Source organism: Chanodichthys erythropterus, chromosome 12 (assembly GCF_024489055.1).
Source record: "Chanodichthys erythropterus isolate Z2021 chromosome 12, ASM2448905v1, whole genome shotgun sequence".
Lineage (NCBI taxonomy): Eukaryota > Metazoa > Chordata > Actinopteri > Cypriniformes > Xenocyprididae > Chanodichthys > Chanodichthys erythropterus.
Window position 1 is genome coordinate 19,632,607 of NC_090232.1, and position 26,022 is coordinate 19,658,628.

At 36.2% G+C, this 26,022-nt stretch overlaps 3 protein-coding genes across 3 annotated transcripts; 1 reads left to right on the plus strand and 2 right to left on the minus strand.

The window, feature by feature from the left end:
• Window positions 1–3,146: 3,146 nt before the first annotated feature.
• On the minus strand, window positions 3,147–7,016 carry rpl9 (ribosomal protein L9). The gene is made up of 7 exons (XM_067403877.1): window positions 6,864–7,016; window positions 6,623–6,738; window positions 5,934–6,029; window positions 5,719–5,851; window positions 5,524–5,604; window positions 3,757–3,875; window positions 3,147–3,317 (listed from the first exon to the last, which is right to left on the minus strand). The coding sequence occupies exons 1-6, from the start codon at window positions 6,907–6,909 to the stop codon at window positions 3,769–3,771; spliced, it is 579 nt and encodes a 192-aa protein (XP_067259978.1). The 5' UTR covers window positions 6,910–7,016; the 3' UTR covers window positions 3,147–3,317; window positions 3,757–3,768.
• Window positions 7,017–7,488: 472 nt separating this feature from the next.
• On the plus strand, window positions 7,489–14,897 carry lias (lipoic acid synthetase). The gene is made up of 11 exons (XM_067403876.1): window positions 7,489–7,771; window positions 8,052–8,224; window positions 9,795–9,888; window positions 10,763–10,843; window positions 10,977–11,133; window positions 11,556–11,613; window positions 11,696–11,824; window positions 12,107–12,252; window positions 12,370–12,440; window positions 13,016–13,127; window positions 14,469–14,897. The coding sequence occupies exons 1-11, from the start codon at window positions 7,682–7,684 to the stop codon at window positions 14,534–14,536; spliced, it is 1,179 nt and encodes a 392-aa protein (XP_067259977.1). The 5' UTR covers window positions 7,489–7,681; the 3' UTR covers window positions 14,537–14,897.
• Window positions 14,898–14,990: 93 nt separating this feature from the next.
• ugdh (UDP-glucose 6-dehydrogenase) lies at window positions 14,991–25,836 on the minus strand. The gene is made up of 12 exons (XM_067403711.1): window positions 25,631–25,836; window positions 24,206–24,367; window positions 23,274–23,375; window positions 22,995–23,195; window positions 21,436–21,633; window positions 20,579–20,726; window positions 20,354–20,448; window positions 19,610–19,740; window positions 17,990–18,129; window positions 17,727–17,818; window positions 16,549–16,659; window positions 14,991–15,810 (listed from the first exon to the last, which is right to left on the minus strand). Exons 2-12 carry the CDS (start codon window positions 24,365–24,367, stop codon window positions 15,709–15,711), a joined length of 1,482 nt encoding a protein of 493 aa, XP_067259812.1. The 5' UTR covers window positions 25,631–25,836; the 3' UTR covers window positions 14,991–15,708.
• Between the last annotated feature and the right edge of the window lie 186 nt (window positions 25,837–26,022).

Genomic DNA, 26,022 nt, shown 5'->3' on the forward strand with positions numbered 1-26,022 from the left:
TGTTAAACATGGACACACGGGCTCGGGAGTACTTTGGAAAACCATTGTCACTTAACAGAGTTTGCTGCTGCATCTAGAAGCGCAACTTGTATCTTTTACCTGTTACGCAAGGAGAGTTCTCTGGGCCTGAGCTTATCTGAAATGTGTGCTGTGGTCAGATGAGTCCAGGGATGGGCAGTATTTATGACACATGTATTTCAAATACAAAATATTTTGTAATTTGTATTTGATAGGGTTGATGAAAATGGCTTTGTATTTTGTATCAAAATACTTGTAGTGTTTTGTATTTTTGTAGTTTTAAAATACTGTAAAATACTTTGTAAGAAGTCTACATGATGACATCATAAAAATGCAGCCTCTGATTGGTGCTTACTCAATAGTTTGCCCAGACTTGTTGAGTTCAGAACAAATGTTGAGTTTTGGTGTTCGTTTTAATAGCCTTGGCTAAATAGTTTACCAACTTTGTCAGCAGCCATATCACCCTGTAGCCCAAGACTGGTTGCCCACTGAAGCTAAGCAGGGCTGAGCCTGGTTAGTACCTGGATGGGAGACCTCCTGGGAAAAACAGGTAGCTGCTGGAAGTGGTGTTAGTGAGGCCAGCAGAGGGTGCTCACCCTGTGGTCTGTGTGGGTCCTAACGCCCCAGTATAGTGCCGGGGACACTGTACTGTAACAAGCACCATCCTTCGGATGAGTCGTTAAACCGAGGTCCTGAGTCTCTGTGGTCATTAAAAATCCCATGGCACTTCTCGTAAAGAGTAGGGGTGTAACCTTGGTGTCCTGGCCAAATTCCTTCCATAGGCCCATACCAATCATGGCCTCCTAATAATCCCCATGCATTGAATTGGCTCTTTCACTGTCTCTCCTCTCCACCTTCTGCTGGTGTGTGGTGAGCGTACTGTCGCCGTTGTACCGTGGCTGCCGTTGCATCATCCAAGCGGATGCTGCACACTGGTGGTGGATGAGGAGAGACCCCTGATTGTAAAGTGCTTTGGGTGTACAGTACTACATATGAAATCGCTATATAAATGCCTCATTCATTCATTCAACTTACATAATGTTCTTGAAAACTATTAGACTGAGCAGCAGCCCCCTATATTTATGATTAACAATCAAATGATTAATTAGTGCTATGAATACAGGTTCCATCAGTTGTCTTCTTATGAATGACTTGTCATTGAGTCAGTGTTGCTGATGCAAAGTAGACCCTTCGTTACCAAACACCAAATAACTAAATTATGATACAATTATGAGTCATGTGCAAACTGTTAAACATTAAACTGTGGGTTACTTTAAAACCTTTATCTGGGCGATCACAGGGATACGTGAATATTCGTTATTAAAGCCACAATATGTACATTTTCGCCACTAGAGGTCACTTATTCAGTCACTTATCCTTGTTTTTGTGGAATCATGGGAGGTGTTGTCTTCATATCTACAGCCAGTGGAAAAGAATCGGAACGGGACTCAATCAGAAATCATGTTTATGGATGAGAGTATTAATGTTACTGTAGTATGAAGCAGAGCAGGGCCGAATGATGTTGGAGCTGAACGAGACCGCTGGAGCAATTGCTAATGATAGACGAATGCGACTCATGTCTCGAGAGCAGTGGAACTTTTATTATGCCACAGACATTGGTCTAACTTATGTGGGGTAATGCAGCACTGTTTATCATATTAGATACATTCGTGTTGAAAGTTGTTATAATGCTACTCTGCGGCAGCTTCTGTGAGACACTTGTTGCACACTGCAGTAAGCTAGATCGATATTATTCATGGTAAAACATGGTATTTGCAGTTATATAACAAGAAGCTATATAACAAGATTATTTTTCTTTGGTGTGTCCATGGTTTCTACAAAATAAAACCAGAAATCAAGGGTAACGCTGGTATGATGTCATTGACAAGTGACGCACAGATACAGCCCGTGTCCTGGTTAAAATTGCATATTTCTCTGGATTTAAACATTCTTGGAAACATTTGGGATAATGTAAGTAAACGAGTCAAAAAATTATATAGCATTGTTCTAGTGGTTTCCTACTGTACATATTGTGCCTTTAACTGGTTGCATATGTCAGATTTATTGCATGACTCAGGCAGAGAAAAGCCATCAAACATTGTTTACTTAACTGTCAGTGTAATGAAGGGATCGATCAAATAGGGCAATTGATGGAAGGTTTACAATGAAATTTCATGCTCCCTTGTAAAAAAAGTATTTTTTGGTATTTTTAAAATACAGTTTATTTTGATACATGGTGTGGCTGCTGTATTTTGTAGTTTATTTTGATGCATTTAAAATTAATGTATTTTGTTTTAAAATATATTTTGATGTATTTTTGCCCAACCCTAGATGAGTCCATGTTTCAGCTTGTTTTTGGGAAAAAATGGCCATCGAGTTCTCAGTCCCAAAGATGAAAGGGATCATCCAGACTTTCATCAGTTACAGGTGCAAAAGCAAACATCTGTCATGGCATGGAGGCATATATTGGTATTATACAGAGTCATTACTGCCATCAAGATGGCATCTTTCCTGGGAAGCAAGACAATAGGCTTGTTCGAGATGCATCGGTGATGCGCAGACTGATCGGCGCATAAAGTACCGCAAGAGCGATTCAAAAACAAAAGGAGTCGTATGCTCTCGAGGTACTTTGATGTCATACGCCAACTGGTCTGCACAGCACCAATGCATCTCGAACAAGCCTAATGCTAGGCCTCATTCTGCACATGCTACATCAGTGTGGTTTCATAGACACTCAAGTGATGTGCTTGACTGCCTGCAGTCCAGATCTGTCTGAGTGAAAACAACTTCTATATAAAGCTAAAGAGGCTTAAGCTGGTCCTAGAATAAAATGAATGCAAGCCATTTTAACTGATAGCAACTTGCACTGACATAAAATGTCTGTGCCGTTATTTTGTCTCAACATGTAAACAGTACCAATAAAAACATTAGACATTCATTGAGGTTATTGATCAGATACAATATGGTTTTAGCTTAAAAATTAAAGCTATGAATTTTATAAACTTTCGTTCCTAGCAATAGATTTAGCATCAGCCCACATTTTGCTAATCACATACGGATCCCTTCTCATCTACCATACCCCATCATGCATTTGATTAATGTTAAAAACAATTGCACACAAGCATATGTTGTCGAAAAATGTGAGTTGGTCTTTATTAACAGGTATTACTAATAGAAATGACTAAAATGTTAGTCATCTTGCTGTTCCACCACTGTGCCCTTCTCACTAACATAGATCCCATCAAGGAACTTCCGGATGTCCTTCTTTCTCACAGTGGTGGCCTGCTGGATCAGTGCAGCTGATGAAGAGAACAAGAGAGAAAAAGAAAAAAAAATTAAGACAACCCAACTTAAAATGACAAGGTAGTGCACCCAAGAACTCCCATGTGCTGCAAGAGCTGTATAGAAATCAGTCATGTTACATGCAAGCCTAGCCAGTTGTTAAAGCTGTGGACTCAACACCTGAAGTATTAACATGCTTAGATGTATGTGAACGTGCAATAAAGCCCTATAAAAGATGGAGTGAAGTAAAGCCGTTTGGTGTGCAGGAGATGGTCCATTCAGTCCAAACATTGCATCATTTGAAATTTGGCAAAGATGATTTGGCAGTTTAAACAATGAACATGAGACAGAGACGTTCAAGGACAAAAAGCAGGAAAACTAGCACAGAAGAGAGCCGATAGAAAGGCGAAGGACGGCAGCGGCTCCTGTCGTCCTGTACGGCGGTCTCATTCTAACCTCTCGTGGTCTCTACGACTCGGGCTCCACTACAGTGCCCTTCTCAGAGACGTAAATACCATCCAGGAACTTTCTGATATCCTTATTTTTCACTGTGGTTGCCTGCTGGATGAGGGCCGCTGAAACAAGAAAAGCTGGGGAGGTGAGGTATGCACGCACACGACTTGCATAATACTAGTCTCTCTCTCTCACATACCCACTGCATACACCAGCTCTTCCACACACAACCCAATCAAGAACATTCTCTTCAATTACAACACCAATAATGGTTAAGGATGGGGGAAAAGGAGGCTAAAAATGTCTGATTCACAGAAGTCTAAATACATAATCAGGACCTGCAGGTAAAAGCAAATTAACTGAGAGGATACAGGGATGCTTAACACAGACAAGGTGAGGGAGGGTACAAGTTAGGCTTAGATTTATGGGTTCCCACAATCAGTCCAGTAAAGGAAGAAAATCCCATTTAAAATAAAATATAGGACATACAAATGTCTATTAAAAAGAAAAAGGCTGAGTCACTTTTGATAATTCAACAATCACAAAAACACAACATCCTTGTGTACAATCCTGGGATTAATGGATTAGTTCACCCAAAAATGAAATTTCTGTCATTAATTACTCACCCTCATGTCGTTCCAAACCCAGGGTTTTTTTAATCCCCAATAGAAAGCAATGTAGTTACCATCATTCAAAGTCCAGAAAAGTATTCAAGACATTGTTAAAATAGTCAACGTGACTACAGTGGTTTGATTTTAATGTTAAGGTTGAATGCCTGAACGCCAGCTCATTATTGGCCGGCTTCTGTGTCAGCATCACACGCATGCAACCTGATGCTCAGGTTAACAGCGAAGGCCAATACTGAGCCGCCGTTTGGAAGTAAACACGGAAGAGCTGAACTGCGTACGAGTGACAGGGTAGAGATTGTTGAATGAAGTCGTTATTTTAGTTTTGGTGCACAAAAAGTATGTCACTTTATAGCATTAAGGTTGTACCTCTGTAGTCACGTTGACTATTTTAGCAATGCCTTTACAACTTTTCTGGACCTTGAATGATGGTAATTACATTGCTTTCTATGAGTGATTAATAAAAAAAATTTAAAAAAATCCATCAAATATATCTTAATTTGTGTTCTGAAGATGAACGATGGTCTCCTTATGGGTTTGGAACAACATGAGGGCGAGTAATTAATTTAATAAGTGAACTAACCCTTTAAAATAGAAACCAAAGGACCTATAAGTGAATCCAAGATGTCTTGTTTACCACAATTTGAAATTTAAAATTAACATTGCTAACAGAATTCATAGACCATTTCATGTAGGGCTGGGCGATATATCGCATGAGATTGTCACGTGCATTTCGTCAGTAAAGCCGGTTCCCTGATTACCGCTAAATCACCATCACCTACTTTCAAATGGAGCGGCATTTAATAGACAGAGCCGTAGTTCACTGATAAGCCACGCAATATCGTGTTCATATCGCAGATGAATTGCCTTCGATAATGAGCGCGATATTGCGTGGCTTATCAGTGAACTACGGCTCTGTCTATTAAATGGCGCTCCATTTGAAAGCAGGTGATGGTGATTTAGCGGTAATCAGAGAACCGGCTTTACTGACTAAATGCGCGTGCGATATATCCCCCAGCCCTACTTTCATGTGCAAACAGACCATCATGTGGTTTAAAATCATGTGAACCACTTAATGTCAATGAGATCTTGAGTTGCATGTATCACTCAGTCATGTTAGCACAGTACATCTTTAGATGCTCACCTGAGTTTGACACCAGCTCAATGTCATTACCCTCCAGAACCAGCTCATCTTTTTGAGCAGCAGACACTGCACATTGCACACCTATAAAAAAGACAAAAAAAAAAAACAAACTTAATTCTGTAACAATGCAAGTCTGCAGCAAAATTAAGGGGTTTGCGGTGACGGACATTACACCAATTCAGCTTTTACACATACCTGGTCTCATGCGGACACGGCGGATGTACTTCTCTCCCAAGAAGTTTCTGATCTCCACCAAAGAGCCGGTCTCCTGGATCACCACGTTAATGGGGAAATGGGCATATACAGATCGCATCTTGTATCTAAAGCCCTAGAGAACAAACGAAATATGCTTTACATCACACAGTCCATATCTTTACCTTTGTGCAAATGCACCAAAATCAAGTACTTACCAGGGTGACCCCCTTGATCATGTTCTGAACATGACTGCAGATGGTGCGGACTGTGGCCAACTCCTTCCTGTTACCCCACCATTTGTCCACTCGCAGCTGAAACAAAGATCATCCACTGAAATTCCACACACATTAACAATGCATGTTTACATGCACTTAAGTCAAAATGAATCCAATCCGATTTCAGTTGTTTATATGAAACACTAAAATCTGATTCACATGTGCACTACATGTATTCCGAACAAAACTTCATTGTCAATGTCACCAGACCTACTGCAAATATAATTGGTGATTTTTGCCTAATGACATTAGAAGAAAGCTGACAGGTCAGAAGAGCTTTTTAGCAAATATTTAATATTCAGTTTCCTCAACTGACACGTTCATGATACAAATATACACGTTCCTAAAACGCAAACATACCCATCATGACATTGCATGTGCAAAGTATTCTTTGAATAAGAATCAGAGTCATTCAAGCATTTACATAGCTTTAATTTTCCCTGTTGATCAGATTAATTCAGGTCTACCTTCCAATCCAATCTTAATTTTTCTTCAATCTGACTGCTTGGTGTTTGCATGAAGGTTTTTCAGTCTGATTGAGACATTTTTTGGGTGCATGTAAACAAAACTATTGAAAGAACTGTGTTGTATTTAATGCAGATTCATTTGTATGCATCAAGACTGCAAACCTTCTTGTGTTTCTTGCCCAACAGACTGAGCTCCAGGTTAATGTGGTTGAACTCCCGGCGGAGAACGCCACGGGGTCCCTTCACAGTAACTGTGCGGCCCTTGAGGGACACCACAACTGCAAGAAAACAGACACAATTTGGTAAAATTGAAGGCATGGAATAGACAAGGAGAAAACAGTCTAAACCATATAAGCGAAGTGTGTGTGAATGGTTAGGACGCCACGCATGATATTTGACATACCGTTGTCGGGGATGTCCACTGTCTGGTTACTGAGAATGGTCTTCATTCTGTAGAAAACAACCACAAGTCGGTCAGCAAAAACATTATGTCTATCACAAATCCTAAAAGTGTCTTCAAAAGCTGATCGACCCGGCGGAATCTATCAGAATTAGCAGTCATTTACACCCTGGTAGGACTGTTAGCGTGTTTTTAAACTTTCTAATAGTTTGTTTTATTACTAATGTCATAATGAGAAAAGCATGGCTTAATGTCAATGTGTTTAATGAATGACTTGTATTTGCTTCGGCCTACACGTCTGGCTAACAGATAAACACTGACCAGACATACTGCGATTATCAAACAGCATCGAGTTTTCAGGACTAATACAGCCACAGATATTTTCATCAACATGTAAATAAAGTCCTGAGACACTAGGCAAACCCAACGGATTTGACATAACTACAGATTGTGCTTGATTAAAATGCACAAGAACAGGATGCGCCATGTTCTTACCTCGCCGATTAAGGGGGAAAGGAAGGAGGAAGGACGTGATGACGTAAATGTAACCCGTACGTTCTGCGTCAGCCAGTCTGCAAGGCACGACCAAGCGATTACAGATTCTGATAATCACGTTAGTGAAGCTAAATTACTGAGGTTATCAGTAAAGATTATTTAATTCGATTTTAGAAAAATATTTGTATGTTTTTCATATGCACGTTAATATGGAAATGTATCACGTGCACTGGTCTTTCGGGTGTATATGACGCTGTGGCGTAATGGGAGTTAATCGATGTCAGAGCAATTGTTGTCAATGACAGGCTTATGCTGGATCTAAAGTCATGGCGCTGATCGGCAGAAGTTGTGGCGCTGCGGGTCGATATTCTTCTAAGCATTTGTTTTTACAATCAAAATGCTTTGAGGCGTCTATTGTAAGCGATTTCTATGTTATGTTTTAGTTTAATGACTGACTGTACTAAAATATAATGTCAAATAGTTAAGTGCTATCTGTCGGCGCAGCTCTACCGGTGCAGGCCAGTACAGAAGTTGCTGCAGTATAATGTCCAGCGATTTAATATATATTTAAAAAGTTTTTTTTTTCTTTTTTTTTCTACGCGTTATGCTGAGCTAACTGAACTGGTAGATGATGATATTCGTATAAAAGTTTTTAAATTGAAGTCACGCTGGAGTGCCTTGTGTTTATGGTCGCAGGTTTACTGTAACAGACTGACCACTGCTGCCAACGCATCACCCACACTCACTGAGAGGAAGAAACACATGAAAGAGGATGGACTGAACCTCCAGGACTTCATATCAGGAGAACTGTCAGAAAAGACCAAGTGGGAGGAATACAGAGGAAACCTGAAGAGAGAGAAGGGAGAAAGGTAAATGTATGGAAACCACTTTAACACTTTAATTAGTAATAGTTTGGATCTTGTAAAGTTACTAACATTCAGTGGTGTTTTGGACATGCACCATGGTATTCCAGGGTCCTTCGAAGAATGAATTTCCTGCATGAATATGGAAATCTTTCAGTACCATGTTTTCTATCAAAGTGTCATGGTATTACAATGGCCATCAATACTACACCAATACCACCATGGTACCACCAAAGTAAAAAAAAAAAACAGTTTTTATGTATTTATGACTTCGTTTACAGTGATCACCCTGCAAAGGTCATTTAAATGTGTCCTAGAGTTAAAAATTAAATTTATATTGGCATAGTTAAATGACAAGAGTTCAGTACATGGAAAAGACATACGCTGAGTTTCAAACTGCATTGTTTCCTCCTTCTTATATAAATCTCATTTGTTTAAAAGACCTCCGGAAAACGGCGAATCTCAACATAACATCGACTGTTACATAACAGTCAGGATCATTAATATGTACGCCTCCAATATTTGCATATGCCAGCCCATAGACTCAAACTCATTCAATATCAAATGTAAACACCCAAATAAATACTATACTCACATAATCCGACGCATGCATTCAGTATGCATGACGAACACTTTGTAAAGATCCATTTTGAGGGTTATATTAGCTGTGTAAACTTTGTTTATGCACTGTTTAAGGCAAGCACAAGCTCTGGGGGCGGAGAGCATGCGATTTAAAGGGGCCACAACCTGAAATCGGCTCGTTTCTAATTATGCCCCAAAAAAGGCAGTTAAAAATATGCAACTTGGTGCAGTTGCTGATATTTATATGGCCAAAAGGTAAAATTCTGATAGCTTGTAATGTATGTCAATGAGATCTTTGAAACCATATAGCAACCTACTGCATATAAATATCAGTTATTATTCTATTTCTCCCAATAATATGTCTTAGTAAGATATTTAAATGTTTAGTTTTATGATCAGAACTGTAGTTTTTTATTGTGGGGGGGGGGAACATATAATACAATGCAATAAAATACAATGATTGAGAGATGTACAAATAACATTCCTTAAAAGCCTGGTGTATCATATTTGATATATTTTTTGGTACATTTTAACATCATTTTCTTTAAAAAAAATGATGTATGGATAATCAAGTAAACCTAAGTTGCTTCAGTCCAGTAAGAATTTATTTTAAAATATCACTAACAATATAACAGTTTTACTTGTGTATGTTTTACTTTTATAAAATCAGTAAAGATTTCACAGCAAAAAGACGTTGTACCATCACCTGAAGGGGAACGTTTTTAGAAACCTAAAAAACACCTTTAAAAGTATTAATTATTAATCAAATGACAGAAGGCATGTAGTAGATTGTGTGCAACAGGTTTTTCAGCAAAGTTTTAATTACGTCGATAATTTAGAGGGCCTAGAAATTAATTTGTGTATCAAATATGATACATTAAGCTTTAAAGGTTTAGCATGTGATACTTTTTATGATAGATACCTCATAACAAAACGTAAAAATATAAGTAAAAATTCCAGTTCACAGGATTTAACCAGTTGTTTATTTTCCCAGGCTAAGGCTACCACCATGGCTAAAGACAGAGATTCCTATAGGAAAGAACTACAACAAACTGAAGAACACACTTAGAGAACTGAACCTACACACAGTGAGTGGCTGAAAACATGCCTGACCTTTCAACTCCTTGATACAATTTTCTGATACAATGGTGACAATTTTATAGTTCAATGAAAGGAATAACTCTTTCAAAAATAAAAATTCATGTTGACATTCATTTCATTTAACTATAACGTCTATCTTGGAACACAACAGGAGAAGTTTAACAGAATGTCAGAACAGCTTTTTTCAGTACAATGAAAGTGGAAGAGAACCAGGGGCTGTCAAGCTACAGAAAGAACAAAAATGCACGATAAAGCAATAAAAGTTGTCCATACGAGCACTATTCAAAAGTTTAGCGTAAATTTTATTTATTTATTTATTTAAGGTGAAGTATTTCTGCGACACTAGCTGAATTACAAAAATAAAGCATATATTCAAACAACCTGGCAAACGGACATTTCTCGCATTGCAACTCCCCTAACTAACATTAGTGCAGATTGTACATCACAATCATAGCTCTCTCAGGTGCTTGTGAAGGTATGTCTCAACAGGTAAAAGCAGACAACTTTCAATAAAAGGTCCAACATATTAGGAATACTGTTAGCTGTGTTGCTATGTGTCATGAGTAAGCATGAGACTTCTTAAGAAATCTTGTTGATCTTAAACTTTTGAACGGTAGTGTATATAGCTATGTAGTAGTGTGATAAACAGACTTTATTTTGCTACTCACTGAAAATCCATTTTTCTTGCATGTAAAAGAGCAACTTGGACATTCTGATATGAATAACTCATTTTGTTTCACGGTAGAAAGAAAGTTTCAAAAGATATAAGGGAGAGTAAAAGATGACAATAATTTAATTTTGGGGGTGAATTATTCCTTTAAATTTATGCTTATGAATTATACACTCTTACTTTTGTTACAGGTCTGTGAGGAGGCCCGGTGTCCAAATATTGGGGAATGCTGGGGGGGAGGAGAGTATGCCACTGCCACAGCAACCATTATGGTGCGTGTTTTTGGTCTGAAAAACACCCACAAACATCCAAGGATAATATCTCAATGTTATGGTCTTTTGAACATTTTTTTTCCTTAACAGAAATATTTTGATTCTGCTTGATTTTTCCATACTCTTTCCATAGTTAATGGGGGACACATGCACACGTGGCTGTAGGTTTTGTTCGGTTAAAACGGCGAGACGTCCTCCACCTCTTGACCCTGACGAGCCATATAACACAGCTAAAGCCATCGCAGCATGGGGACTGGACTATGTAGTCCTCACATCAGTGGACAGAGATGGTGAGGAAACATGAAAATGACAACAAACCAAAATTAAACATTCTGAGAAATACCTTCACAGGCACATATTTCTTTCTTGCTGACATATTTGCTTTTGGAACAAGAATATTGTTTTTTTTTATCCATGGTTTAATGCTTACCAGTCAGTTGGAATTTATATGTGTAGGAGGGGCATTCTCTGTTTAGAACGCATCTAATTGGAAGAAAATCTGTGTAGTGCAGGATGAGTCATCACTATTTTTGGTCTGTTTTCCCAAAAGAGAAAGACTGTTCATTTTAAATGTGTATATCTGTTCAAAAATGATTATGACATGGTCCAAGAAGAACAAAACTCTAATATTGTTTTCATGGGTCTTTAAAATTCTCCATTGTATTATAATATTTCCTTACTCATCATACCATATTTTTATTGTGCTGGACAGACATTCCTGATGGTGGGGCTGAACATTTTGCAAAGACTGTCTCCAGCCTTAAAGAAAGGTACATAGATTACTCTGTTTTTTTTAGTTTTTTTTTTTTTTTTTTTAGAATCAACTCCTTTCTCTCATCCATTTTCTCTTAGGAACCCTAACATCCTGGTAGAGTGTTTGACTCCTGATTTCCGTGGTGATCTGGCAGCAGTGGAGAAAATTGCTTTGTCTGGGCTTGATGTTTATGCTCACAATGTAGAGACGGTTAGAGAACTACAGAGGTTGGTGCATTTTACTGTCACGGTCTGGATCTTGTGTGCTGTCATGTCTGTTACAGCAGCATTTTTCTTATATTTGTGTTTTTTTAGGAATTCTTTTTAATGCAGTTTGTAAAGTTATTTGTATTCTTTTTATTTTTTTCTGTTTTATTTGTAGTATATACAGTCACCACCAGATGGCAGAAATATCTAGTCCATCTTACCAAGTGAATTAGTAACAGTAGCTCTCATCCTGTTGTTCAATGCTTGGAGATTTTATTTTCATCTTTGATCTTTTACCTTAAGGCATGTGCGTGACCCTCGTGCAAACTTCGACCAATCACTGAGTGTTTTACGACATGCTAAAAAGGTGAAATCCAGTGTGCTCACAAAGACTTCCATCATGTTGGGTCTCGGAGAGACAGATGCACAGATACATGCTGCTCTGAAAGGTAACGTGCAGTAACCTACACTAATCATACCAGACTTACACATGCATTTTTTCTATATCACAGGAGGTAAATAAATATGCATATATTAGCATATGACAGTTCTTTGTGTTCTTGCAGAATTGAGGGACTCTGAAGTGGACTGTCTAACACTGGGCCAGTACATGCAGCCAACAAAACGCCACCTCAAGGTACAACAACAAAACACAATGATAAAACAACCGAGCTCTGTCTTAAGGCCCATTCACACCAAGAACAATAACTATACAGATAATTAGAGCCAGGGCCGGCCCTAGCTTTGATGGGGCCCTAAGCAGAATTTTATTTGGCGGCCCCTCGGTTAAAATAACTTATAATAAATGGTATCTTCTTATATAAAAAATAAATGTAAATGTATAAAATAATATACCCTTATAGCTTTTGCCCTCACACAAAAAGGTGGATTCCTATTGCAATGATTTGCAAAACAATATTAATATGACTATACATTAAGTAATCTGGTTTAGATAACCCCACCTTAAATGGCACATAGAAACAAAACAAACTGTGATTGGCCACTTTACATATTGGTCAGATCTAAGTAGTTCTCAGAAAGAATAAGCCTTAATGAGGACCAGATTTTACCCAAGTGAAAAGTCTTTCATGACTAATAATTCAACTTGTTTTACATCATTTTAGTTTCATTATGTTACGTCACACACATAACACACTTTAAGATTAGCACCTTCTTGAACACATCAGCCTTAAAGTGTGTTTCTGATTGAAGGTGGAAGAATATGTTACTCCTGAGAAGTTTGCATACTGGGAGAAGGTTGGCCAGGAGATGGGTTTTGTCTACACAGCCAGTGGGCCACTTGTGCGCTCCTCTTACAAAGCAGGTAAACTGAGTACATGTTTAAATTTATAAAACTTTATATAATACCTAGTGTAGATAACGCTATCCATTAGCATTACCATTCTTCTCAATATCTATGTTTCCATCCAAAGTTTTGAATTTAACTAATGTGCAAAGTAAAGCACCATTTCCATCCTGTGTGTTCAAGAGAACAAAATCTTCACTTCCTGGAAAATTACCCCAAAATATCTGTAATAAGAATGGAAGTTGCTGCCATCGGGGAAGCAACTGTGGCTATTTTTTCTTAGATGCCTGCTGTTTGGGAATGCAATCATGTGGAGAGAGTTTTGGGAGATCATTATGTTCAATCATTCTGATGACTGGCTTATTTCAGAATGACCAAAACAACATTTGAGATGTTGTGCCATGAAATTGGTCAGCTGGTTAGTCCAGTTATCTAATCACATGCGGGTTTATTTGTTGCACATTGAGGGATTTATTTGGTGTATACGTGACCCTGGACCACATAACCATTCATAAGTCGCACGGGTATATTTGTAGCAGTAGCCAACAATACATTGTATGGGTCAGAATGATCAATTATTAAGTAAAGATCATATTCAATGAAGATATTTTGTAAATTTCCTACCGTAAATATATCAAAAATGTATTTTTGTAAGTCGATATTAAGCATTGCTAAGGACTTCATTTGGACAACTTCAAAGGCAATTTTCTCAATATTTAGATTTGTTTTTCACCCTCAGATTCCAGATTTTCAAATAGTTGTATCTCGCCAAATATTGTCCTATCCTAACAAACCCTAAATCAATGGAAAGCTTATTTATTCAGCCTTATCCACCCTTATGACTGTTTTTGTGGTCTAGGGTCACATGTGTGTTTCCATTGTAGTTTATGTGCATGTCTTCTTATCAGATAAAAAATTATCCACCCGAAATGAATGTGTTGAATGTGTATGTTTTTTTATGCGCATTGTTAGAAATGATTCACATTTTGCCGTTTCCATATCCCAAAATTCTCATAAAAATGGGAGATGGAAAGCTAATGACGGTTGGTTAACTGGTGCAAGCAAATTTAAGTATGTAATACATTTTTTTTTTTTTTCAAACTGCCATCTTTTCTCATGGGGCAACAACATTTATATCAATAAAAAGAAATATTTGCTATATGTTGCTTGGAAAAAAAAATCATCTACTTTTGAATAGATGTCAGTTCTTTTACAATAAGATGGTATAGTTTCAACCATCAATGCAGCCAAACATTGGCTCCATGTTTCAGCTATCATGAAGCACACATACTCACACATACTGTAACATTATTTGTTTAAACGTATTGTCTCATTTTTTTTTATATTTATGTTTCTTAGGTGAGTTCTTTTTGAAGAATCTGCTGGAAAAGAGAAAGACTGAAGACACCACAGCAGCAGCAGAGTAAAACTGCTAAACACTACCTGTCTATCTTGTTTCACCCTCTCTTTCCCTACAGTATAAACAGTATTAAAGGGACAGTTCACCCAAAAATAAAAATTCTGTAATTATCTATTCACCCTCATTGTTTATTTGAATCATGCAGGTTTGGAACAACATGAGGGTGTGTGAATTTAAATTAGTAAATATGAATTTTCATTTTTCATGAACTATGCCTTCAATTATACATATCACAAAGTAAAATGATGTTGCGGTAACAATCTTTAAACATGTTTAAATGAACATATTGGATTGTTTTAGAAATGGATTAAACGTATGTATATTGTGCATCAACTAAGTAATATAGAGTATATTAAATTCAAACTTCTCAAAATACATGTCAGTTGTGCAGTTTTATTTTAGCCATTGGTGTCTTCCATTATTTAAGCCTGTGAAATGAATAGACAGTGCTTCTTTCATTGGTCCATATTTATTTAAGAAATCTGTTTAGTGCAATCACTGTACATAACCATTACAAACCTGTACAGTAAGAGATGATTTTATAAAAGCTACAACTGTGACTCTACAATAACTACTACACAGTGCAGGTCCAAAAATATATATCAAAAGATTAATAAATGATTACTGGGTGACACAAACCGCAATTTGCCAGTGGTATCACATGGCTAATTTAAGGGTAATGTTTTACACTGTTTTTCATGTCCCACATGCGGCTTTTCTCTCAGACATCGCTCTCAAATAGGTAGGTAATTTTGCCACTAAAACCCATAACACTGATAATCGTAAATGATAATAAACTACTAAACAGTAGTGGAACGTTGAAATGCATTAACACCAGTTTTGTACAGTTAATATATATAGTGTTTAAACATTTTTGCAAAATGGCACAGACATGACAACATTCTAAAAAAATTCTAAGAATCGTGATTTTAAAAAAACTAAGACATGGATGATAAAGTGTTTAAAACATTAAATCACTGCATTTTTGCCAACGGCCATGAGATAATACTCAGTCTTAAAAACAACATTCTGAACACAGTTCAACACACACAAAACACATGCATTTTTACAGAAGAGTGTAGTTTTCCAGGAACGGTCTCACATTACTTTGGTTTTCTCAGAAAAAGACTTTAATCGGTGTAAAGTGCACATGCATGTGTGTGTGCGCGAGTCAGTGTCTTATGCTTTGGCTTTTTTGTTGGGTGGTTCATTGATTCGTGGAACTCCTCCAGATGGTGTGAATGGGATTCTAGTCGTTACCTTCTTCCCAATGGTCTCGATCTATGCAAAACACACAACATTAATACAAATACTAATACAAGACTATATAAGAAATGTACAACAACAAATGCACAAAAAATTAAATTTCGATGTCCACAAATCAATTTCATAGTACATTGAGTTTAATTTGTTGACTCATGTTTGATGCGATAGTTTCATCCTTACATCTTTACGTCAGTGAATAAATATGTCGACCCCCCCCCTCTAATTCTTCTGTGCTCTAATGGTCTGGTGGGTGAATTTTTGCTAAACGTGCCAGAGGTTCAGGGTTCTAATCTGCCCTCGTATACACTTTTTCTCATTAAAACCATGATCAGTGATTTATTAAGAGTAGGGACAAATGTTTGATCTTTGTTTTATGATTTCACCGGAACGAATAGAGTGTCCGGAACAGCGTTAAAGCAGTAGAAGCACTCAACTATGTGAAAACTACTGTTGCCTTTCACCACTAATAACAGCAGCAATAAGCACTCATCATGATTTTAAAAACCAGTGCCAGATTGCCTCTTATTTAAAACACATGAACGAAATTAATACTCTGCTAGTCAACTGCTTCCTTTGAATTAGATACATGCAAGCTAAGAGACGTTTCAAAAAGTGGTGGGGACAATATCGGCCCAGGCAAAAAGTGGTGGGGACATGCAAATTATGCCTATGCAACTAATTAAGTTAATAAAATTATAAGTCAGGCAGGTGGGTCCACCCATGAACATGTTAAATGCATAAATAACTACTGACCTGAAAGCCAAAGTTCTGTAGTTGGGTGTGCAGATGGTCCAGGACTCGTCGTCCATCAAAGATAAATGCTGGTTTCAACATCTTGTGATATATTTTCTCATAATCCAGATCCTAAAAACAAACACATGGAAAAATTAACCATAAATTAAATAAGTAGCACAATGTACCATGGAATACTTTTTGGACATATTTTTAAGTGCCTTGTAGTACCATGTGTTCCATTATACAGTATATATGAAAATAATAATACATACACTGGTGTTTATCAAAGTATCATGACAGGGCTCATCAGTAAGGAGTTCTTTGCCAATAAGATTTATATGTCGCCAATATTTTCACTGAAACCAACAAAAAAATATAAAATTCTTATGAATTTAAATGTATAATTTTAATTTACACTTGTAATATTATATTTACTTTTTTAACTTTGTATTTATTCTAAATTTTTTTTTAAAAAAATATAAATTAGTATTATAAAAGTTTACATATCTAAACATATAAATATATAAACCAAACATTTATTAATTTGCATTCATAATGTTTAATTTTCTAATTTTGTATTTATTCTAAAATCATTATTTAAAAGCATAATTTAGTATATATATATATATATATATATATATATATATATATATATATATATATATATATATATATATATATATATATATATATATATATATATATATATATACACACTAAATTATGCTACATTAACATGTAAATCAAACTCTGAATTATAGGGCAACACTGCACCGAATTATATTGTTTTATTATTTCTAAGGAGTAAATACAATGTTCATTTTAACGGCACAACATGAGCACAAATTAACGGCACAGTTTTGGAACGATCTAGATGACATGGGGTGGAGAGTGATGCAACTTCCTAAAGAAGTATTTTTTCCCATTATATTTAAGGTGGGGTAATAGTCAGGTTTTTTATTTTAAACCACAAAACACAATACAGGTTTTGTCCTATTTAGATGTCATGGAGTGGAGAGTGACGTCAAAGCTCACGAATTATATTTGTTATATCTGCTGAAGGAAAATAATTACAGTGTTTGTTTTAACGTCACAAACCGAGCACAAATGAACACCCCCTATTTGGAGCGATTTAAACAACATAGGGTAGAGAGTGCTGCACACAAGAGTGTGTTTTCTGTGTTTGTGCCATTTACCTTAAACATGTCCCACTCCGTGCAGATGACCAGGGCGTGTGCATTTTCACACGCCTTGTAGGGGTCTGACGTCACTGTTACAAGATCAGACACTGCAGACAGAATGAGAGTCATGCCAAATTAGACAGAAACACACAGACAAACTTTGTCCTGCATTCCTAGACATGAGTTTCTGCCCTACATGAGATTCAGCATGACAAAGTCTTTCTCTCCTATCATTCAAAGAGACCTAAAGCACAGTTTTATCTGCTTAACAAACATACCTCTTTCTGGGTTGTCTCCAGAGATGCTGGGTTGAGACAAGTCCTGGATTATCTGCTCCTTTAGCACTTTAGGGTCATAAATATGCAGCTTAGCTCCTTCATCCATCAGATACTTAGAGATGTAGATACTAGACGACTCTCTGAAACACACATACACCAAGACTTACAACACAAGATTCTCTTTTACAGACTAATTATGATTCCATGGAAAAAGGTTCTTTTTGAATAAATATAAGCAAACTAGTAGAGAACAGTAGCAGAAAATGCACTGCAGGTTATTTTGGGTAAAAATATCTGCCAAATACATCAAAGTAAATATAAATCTGCAGTTATTTTTTTCAGTCAGTTTAATGAAGCTGTTATAATATATGACAGTGGTGTCCAATTGATGGAGGGTGCATAAATCTTATTGTGAAATCTCAATCAATTGTCAGGGTTATATTGTTTGAGGAAAAAACAAACCAGTTAATATTGAGTAACTGACATTCAGAAAAAAATATCACCATCTAATTTTCCTATTTGAGCTACCAAAGAAAATACAGAATACAGAATAACTGTAGCGCACCTCTGAGAAACACAAATTAGTCATGTTTTCCAAATAATTTAATCATTGAATTTTTAAAGAATTGACTGAGTGAATAATTCAATGACTCACTTATAAAGTCAGTCATTTGTCACAACCTACTGACGTATCAATGTAACTTGCAGAAAGTCACTGAAAAGTCCCTACCACTAATGCACAGGCTAACAGTCTGTCTGGAACGTTGCAAACAAAGACAAACGGAGTGACAAAAACAGTGAAAAAGACAAAGTGGTGTTTGACTGAAGATCAAATTCCTCACCTGAACTAACTGTAATGTAATAAACATTTATCATTCTTCACAAGTTCTAACTCAGTAAATACAAAAATAATTTTTTGACATTAACTCCTTTTGTACAAAAAGTCAGATTTCCTTCCTTGAGTTGATGCTGTACAGATCAAACGTAACATGATAACCAGGCTTTGTATAAACTTGTAGAGTTCATGTCACCTTAATCGCTGCTGCCATTCAGAAAAGGTGGACATATCAAATACTAAAACATTCTGAAAATCATTTAACTTTGAGGGGGAAAAAAATAGCAAAACAGAATTTTTTGGAAATAGACTGTTGGACCCCACTGTATTAATAAACGGATTTATAATAAGCCTGTGTTCCTGCACCATTTCTAACTAAAAAAATAAAAAATAAAATAAAAAATATATATGTCACAATGCCTTGAATGGAGTGGGGGGAAAAAATCAGCTGAGACAATACACATGCAGAGTCATGATTTGTTCTCATTGACTCTAGATAAAGGTCATGGGTGGGATGGGCATATTTAAGATGTGCTGTAGTGTTTGAAGTGTGCAGGTTTTTAAATAGGAAATAGTTCAAACTGGGAAAAGAAAAAAAAAAACTGTGTAACCATTACACAATTAAAGTTGATGATTAACTTGTGCTCTGACTTCTTACAGTATCTATGATTTGTAGATTAAAGAGAAAGACACAGCTTCTGACTTCTCACATATAAATATGTGATAAAGCTTTCATAAATGGAATGTGTAATGGATTTACTGGTTCAAAGTGTCCCTGCATGTACCTGGTGTCTCCTGTGTCCTTTTTGAAGGAGAAACCTAACAAGGCAATTTTCTTCCCTGTAACCGTGTTAAACAGGCAGTCAATGATCCGACAGGCAAATCTCTTTCTCTGATATTCGTTCATGTCTATCACCTGCACATACAAAAACACAAAGTAAAACATTAGACAAAAACAAAATAATTTAGATATCAAAGTGTTACTATATGAAAGTTCATCGGAACTTACACTACACAAACAGTTTGAGGATGGTAAGATTTTTAAATGCTTTTTAAAGAAGTCTCTCATGCCCAACAAGGCTACATTTATTTGATCAAAAATGCAGTATAAACATTGTAATATGCGGATTAGTGCTCAAGAAAGATTTCTTATTATTAAGAAGTTTGTTGAAACAGATCTACTTGATTCTCTGATAAACAGAAAGTTCAAAAGAACAGCATTTATTTGAAATAGAAATCTTTTGTAACATTATAAATGCCTATCCTGCCACTTTTGATCAATTTAATGCAGCCTTGCTGAATAGGAGTATTTATTTCCTTAAAAATAATAATCTTACTGACCCCAAACTTTTGAATAGTGGTGCAAGTCGGTATTCGATAAAAAATCATCCCCATCACACAGTTCTCATATCTCATGTGCACCTGCACATATTCAAACTTACTGTTTGTTCATATATGCATCTTTACATTGAACAAAGCCAACATATGCCACAAAGACTTATTTAATAAGTATTGAAATTGAAGTTTACCTGTTGCCAGTATGAAGCAACCTCTGGGAGATTCAGTGCCTCACACAGATACACCAAATTTAGCACATCCTTCTGAAAACAACTTCCTCCAAAACCTGATACAGAGACATACATATTAAGGTAACTAAAGCAAAACGTATTCTATTAGATCATTTTGAGCACTTTTTCAAAGCAAAAAGTACCAATAATGTGGAATTAAGATGGTGTAAAAACAAATGCACTGACCCACGCTGGCTTTGAGGAACTTGCTCCCAATGCGCTGATCCATGCCGATGGCTCTGGCCACCTCCTCAACATCAGCGCCAGTGGATTCACACAGGGCAGAGATGGAGTTTATACTACTGATGCGCTGAGCCAGGAATGCATTTGCTGCCTAAAACATGCGCATGTTTTTATACATCATAAAATATTAGTTGAATGAATTTTACATATCAAATCAAAGACTTGGCTACAAATTTAACTCATTGTTATCTTTAAGAGTGTGTTCACACTTGGCAGGTTTGGTTTTATTAATAGGAACTCTGGTGTGATTGCTCTGTTCATTTGAACAAGTGTGAATGCTGTGTGAACAAGTTTAAACCATGGTTTGAACCCTTTTCAGGGGTCTCGGCCAACTTGTTTGGTCACACCACGGTTCAAACTTATTAACACAGCATTCACACTTGTTCGAATGTACTACACTATACATCGCTTCTAAATGAACTCTCACCTTTCTTGTCATAGTCACGATTTTGTCCATTACAGTGTGATAATGTATGTGTCTCCTTGCAGCAGATCTTTGTTTGTGTAACGGAGGAGTTCCTGGTGCTGTTTTGGCTCCTTTACACATTTTCTAAGTTCTCAGCTGGTAAAAATACCATTGTGTGTACGCACATACTGTACAGCAAGTACATTTAATCCAGCACACAGCATTGTTTTTGATGTTCCACCACAAAATATACGTCATAAAAGCATATATATATATTTTTTTTGTATCTTTAGGTTCTGTCACTGTGAATGCCAAGCGAACCAGAACTAAATGTGTCATTGTCTTTTGACAAAGATGTGAACACACACTAATTATACATTTTACATTTACATACCAGTTTGGAAAGTTCAGAGGACCAGGTATTGGTGGTGATTATGCGTGATTTGGGGACCCAATGCTCATAAACTGCACAAAGAGCATTAATAGCCCTTTGACCCTCTGGAGTCTCATCTCCACCAATCAGGACACGATCTGGGTCCTTCAGGTCCTTCACTGCTGTACCCTCTGCAAGGAACTCTGGGTTAGAGAGAACCTGTAATCAAAGGAGGGAAAAATGTTGTTTATTAACACAGCTGAACAGAATGAACTGTGAAAAATTCCCAAAGGTTCACTTGAGAGAGGCAAAAACTTTGTAGAAAATCCCTTTCAAAACAACAGCCTAATCCTGATTACATTTACAATTGGTTGTGTAAAAATGTCAAACTGATGTAGAAGCATATTTCACAACACAATGTAAAAGTAATTTACAGCATAAATTGGATGAACAGAAGGTTTAACAGCATGTATTTGAAATAGAAATTTCTATAAAGTAAAGGTCTTTACTGTCATTTTTGATCTCTTAAATGTGAATGATTACAGTAATATTATATATTTATATACCATTTAACCTAAAATTTTGATATCAAAAAAATCTCATGGACATGTTATTTGTCACCTTCCCCATATACACTACTGCTCAAAGGTTTGGGATCGGTAAGATTTTTAATGTTTTTAAAAGAAGTTTCGTCTGCTCACCAAGGCTTAATTTATTTAATTAAAAATTCAGTAAAAACAGTAATATTGTGAAAAATTATTACAATTTAAAATAACTGTTTTCTATTTGAATATATTTTACAAAGTAATTTATTCTCGTGTTGGCAAAGCTGAATTTTCAGCATCATTACTCCAGTCTTCAGTGTCACATAATCCTTCAGAAATCATTCTAATATGATGATTAGTTCCTCAAGAAATATTTGTTATTATTATCAATGTTGAAAACAGTTGTGTACTTTTTTTTCAGGATTCCTTGATGAATAGAAAGTTCAAAAGAACAGCATTTATCTGAAATACAAAGCTTCTGTAGCATTATACACTACTGTTCAAAAGTTTGGGGTCAGTAAGAATTTTTATTGTTATTTTTTTTTAAAGAAATTAAAGAAATGAATACTTTTATTCAGCAAGGATGCATTAAATCAATCAAAAGTGACAGTAAAGACATTTATAATGTTATAAAAGATTAGATTTCAAAAAAATGCTGTTCTTTTGAACTTTCTATTCATCAAAGAATCCTGGAAAAAAATATTGTACACAAATATTTTGTACAATTGTACACATTAAATGTTTCTTGAGCAGCAGATTAGAATGATTTCTGAAGGATCATGTGACACTGAAGACTGGATTAACGATGCTGAAAATTCAGCTTTGCCAACACAAGAATAAATTACATTTTCAAATATTTTCAAATAGAAAACAGTCATTTTTAATTGTAATAATATTTCAAAATATTACTGTTTTTACTGTATTTTTAATTAAGTAAATGCACCTTTGGTGAGCAGACGAAACTTCTTACAGATCCCAAACTTTTGAGTGGTAGTGTATCAGCACAGGAATATTTAGACGTTCACAAAAACACACCTGTAAGTTGAGGCTGGGTTTGGTGTTTGCATCAAATATCCTGCGGATGCTCTCAGCTGCACGGACCGGCACTGTGCTCTTCTCCGTAACAATTTTATACCCATCCGACACCTCCACGATGCGCCGTGCACATGCCTCAATAAACTTCAGGTCAGCAGCACGGCCTTTGCCCATACCGTACGTCTTAGTTGGGGTGTTTACCTAAGGAGAGAGATAAATATTATGGTTGGTGTGCAGACTTATATGCATAACCACATTAAAATAGTTTGTTGCACTCACAGAAATAAAGACCAGATCAGCATCTTTAATGGCAGAGTCGATATCTGTGGAGAAGAAGAGGTTCTTCCCACGACAAGACAACACCACTTCATTCAGGCCCGGCTACAACAACAAGAAAAAGAGACACATTTCAGGACTCATGCAACAAAGATTTCTTATTTAAAAAAAAAAAAACACTTTGAAATTTCTGTCATCACTTACTAACCCTCAAGCTGTTCCAAACCTATATGAATTTCTTTCTTCTGCTAAACACAAAAGAAGATATTTTGAAGAATATGGGTAACCAAACAGTTGATGGGTCCCACTGACTTCCAATGGGGTCCATCAACAATTCATACAGGTTTGGAAAAACTTGAGTAAATGATGACAGAGTTATCATTTTTGGGTGAACTATCCCTTTACACTAAATTTGTTATTAGCTAAAGCATTTAAAGTATTTCTTCTTTACATTTACCAAATGTACTATTTAATTGTTTAAATATTTTTAATGAGAAAATATATGTGTGCGCATATTTAACTTGGATATAATCAGTGTCCCGGTAGTTTCTTTTTATTGCCTTTTTTCATCACATATTTTAGTAATAATCATCATAAATTAGGTATCATTCAAAAGCTTAAACACTCAAAATTTGGAAATTGGACATTGCCTTACCATGGAAACCATACTTTAAATCCTTTTATTATGTAAAATATATTTTTTGTGTTAAAATAAAATTTTAAAAAAGTATGTAACGTTCTGTACTATTGTGATATGGTAAAACTTTTTTTTACACTTCCACTTTTTTTCTTTTTGCTTTCAAAAAAGGTCTTCTTTAAAAATAGACAAACCTTAGGTCTGTATTCCAAAGCATTCATAAATTACAAGCAGATCTATGCTCACAAAGGGGGCGACAGTTTACATTTTAACCCTATTATTCCTTTTACGTTGTTACCTCGTAGATGGGCAGGGTATCAGAGTTCCAGGCTTTGATCCGGGATTCATTAACATCCACCACTGTTACAGTGATCTCAGGACACATGCAGGCAATGACGCTACATGTCGGACCACCAACATACCCAGCACCTATACAGCAAATCTTTTTAATCTGAAACATCTGAGAGGAGAGAAAGATTTAATCAAGGTGACAGTTTATGGCCATAAATTGTGTGCAACAGATTTTGTGACGATTATGAATGGCCTCTTATTAACCAGCAGAATACAATTCATCCTCTTCAGCAGGGATCCTGAGGCGGTCAGTATCGTATTACTAACCCCTGGGGGCATTAAAGGAATAGTTCACCCAAAAATGAAAATTCTGTCATCATTTACTCCCCCTTAAGTTGTTCCAAACCTGTATACATTTCTTTGTTGTGCTGAACACAAAGGAAGATATTTGAAAGAATGTTTGTAACCAATCAGATCTCGCCCCCCATTTACTAACATAGTAGGGGAAAAAATACTATAATAGTCAAATGGGTGGCGAGACTTTTGTGTACAACAGAACAAAGACGTTTATACAGGTTTGGAAAAACTCGAGGAGGAGTAAATTATGACAGAATTTTCATTTTTGGGTGAACTATCCTTTTAAGTAGCGATGAGAAGTCCGGCTCCTTTGCGACATTCGGTTCTTTCGAGCAGTTCGTCCCAAAATCTGATTCAGCGATACTTTTATACAATATGTAATATATTATATATTCAGCAATCTCTTGATAAATGTAATTAAATTCACAATCCTAAAATCAACCTTTGTCTCGCTTGTTTGTATCATTTGAAATAAAAAAATTTATAATGTTAAAATTATTTTGAAATTATATTTCACCGCATCAGTCCAACCCTTAATTCAGATATTCGCTGTTCAGCGGGCTGTTGACTCGACATCGACAATCGCTCAGACTGATTCAATCCGATTCGCGAATGAATCATTTAGAGCCGTTTAGCGAAACGGAAGAATCGACTCAAAAGAATGAACCGTTAATGTAATTAAGTATGGATCTTCTTGTAAGTGCCATAAAATAACCAATGAAAAGAACCAGAAGTTGAAATTTAAAGATAGATAAAAGTGAACGCAATTATTATTATTACGTTGTTGTTGTTTGCAAAAAGTTTTGTTGCCTGTCGACGCATTTAACATGTAAAATGTAATGAAATGTATTTATTATTTTACTGCTTATATTCTCATAATGAATACATGATTATTTTAACTCTTTAAACTTTTAGAACTGATCTGTTCAATCATTTAAGTTATAGATTTAACGTACAGAATATGATCAGTTCAGATTCTGTATTATAGCTTCAATCACAAAAACACAACTTTAAATGATTTCAGTAAGATCCACTTTAAAATGGTTTTAAATAAATAGCTATACTACAGACTTACCTTGTCTCACAGTGAAGTTCTTCAGTTAAAACACTCCTCTGTGGGACTCAGGGAAGTATGCAGGTAACGTTAAGGTTCCTCCGTCTAAGGGTGCCTTGTTCCCGAATGAATAAAACTACTATATCTCCTTGATACATAAACTCAAGAACACACACACACACATTCATTCGTACACGCACACCCACACACCCACCGGGAGGAGGATAGCAACGTAAACACTTCAGAGAGGGGAGGGCAGGGGCGTCTGCTTCCGGGGCATGAGAACTTTTCAAAATAGGACCCTCATTAACTTGGGCAAGCGCAAACTAAATCTTAGTTTGTCTGTGATTTAAAACGAACAAATTAACTGTCATAGACCGAAACAGTTTTTTATTATTATTTAAATCTAATCA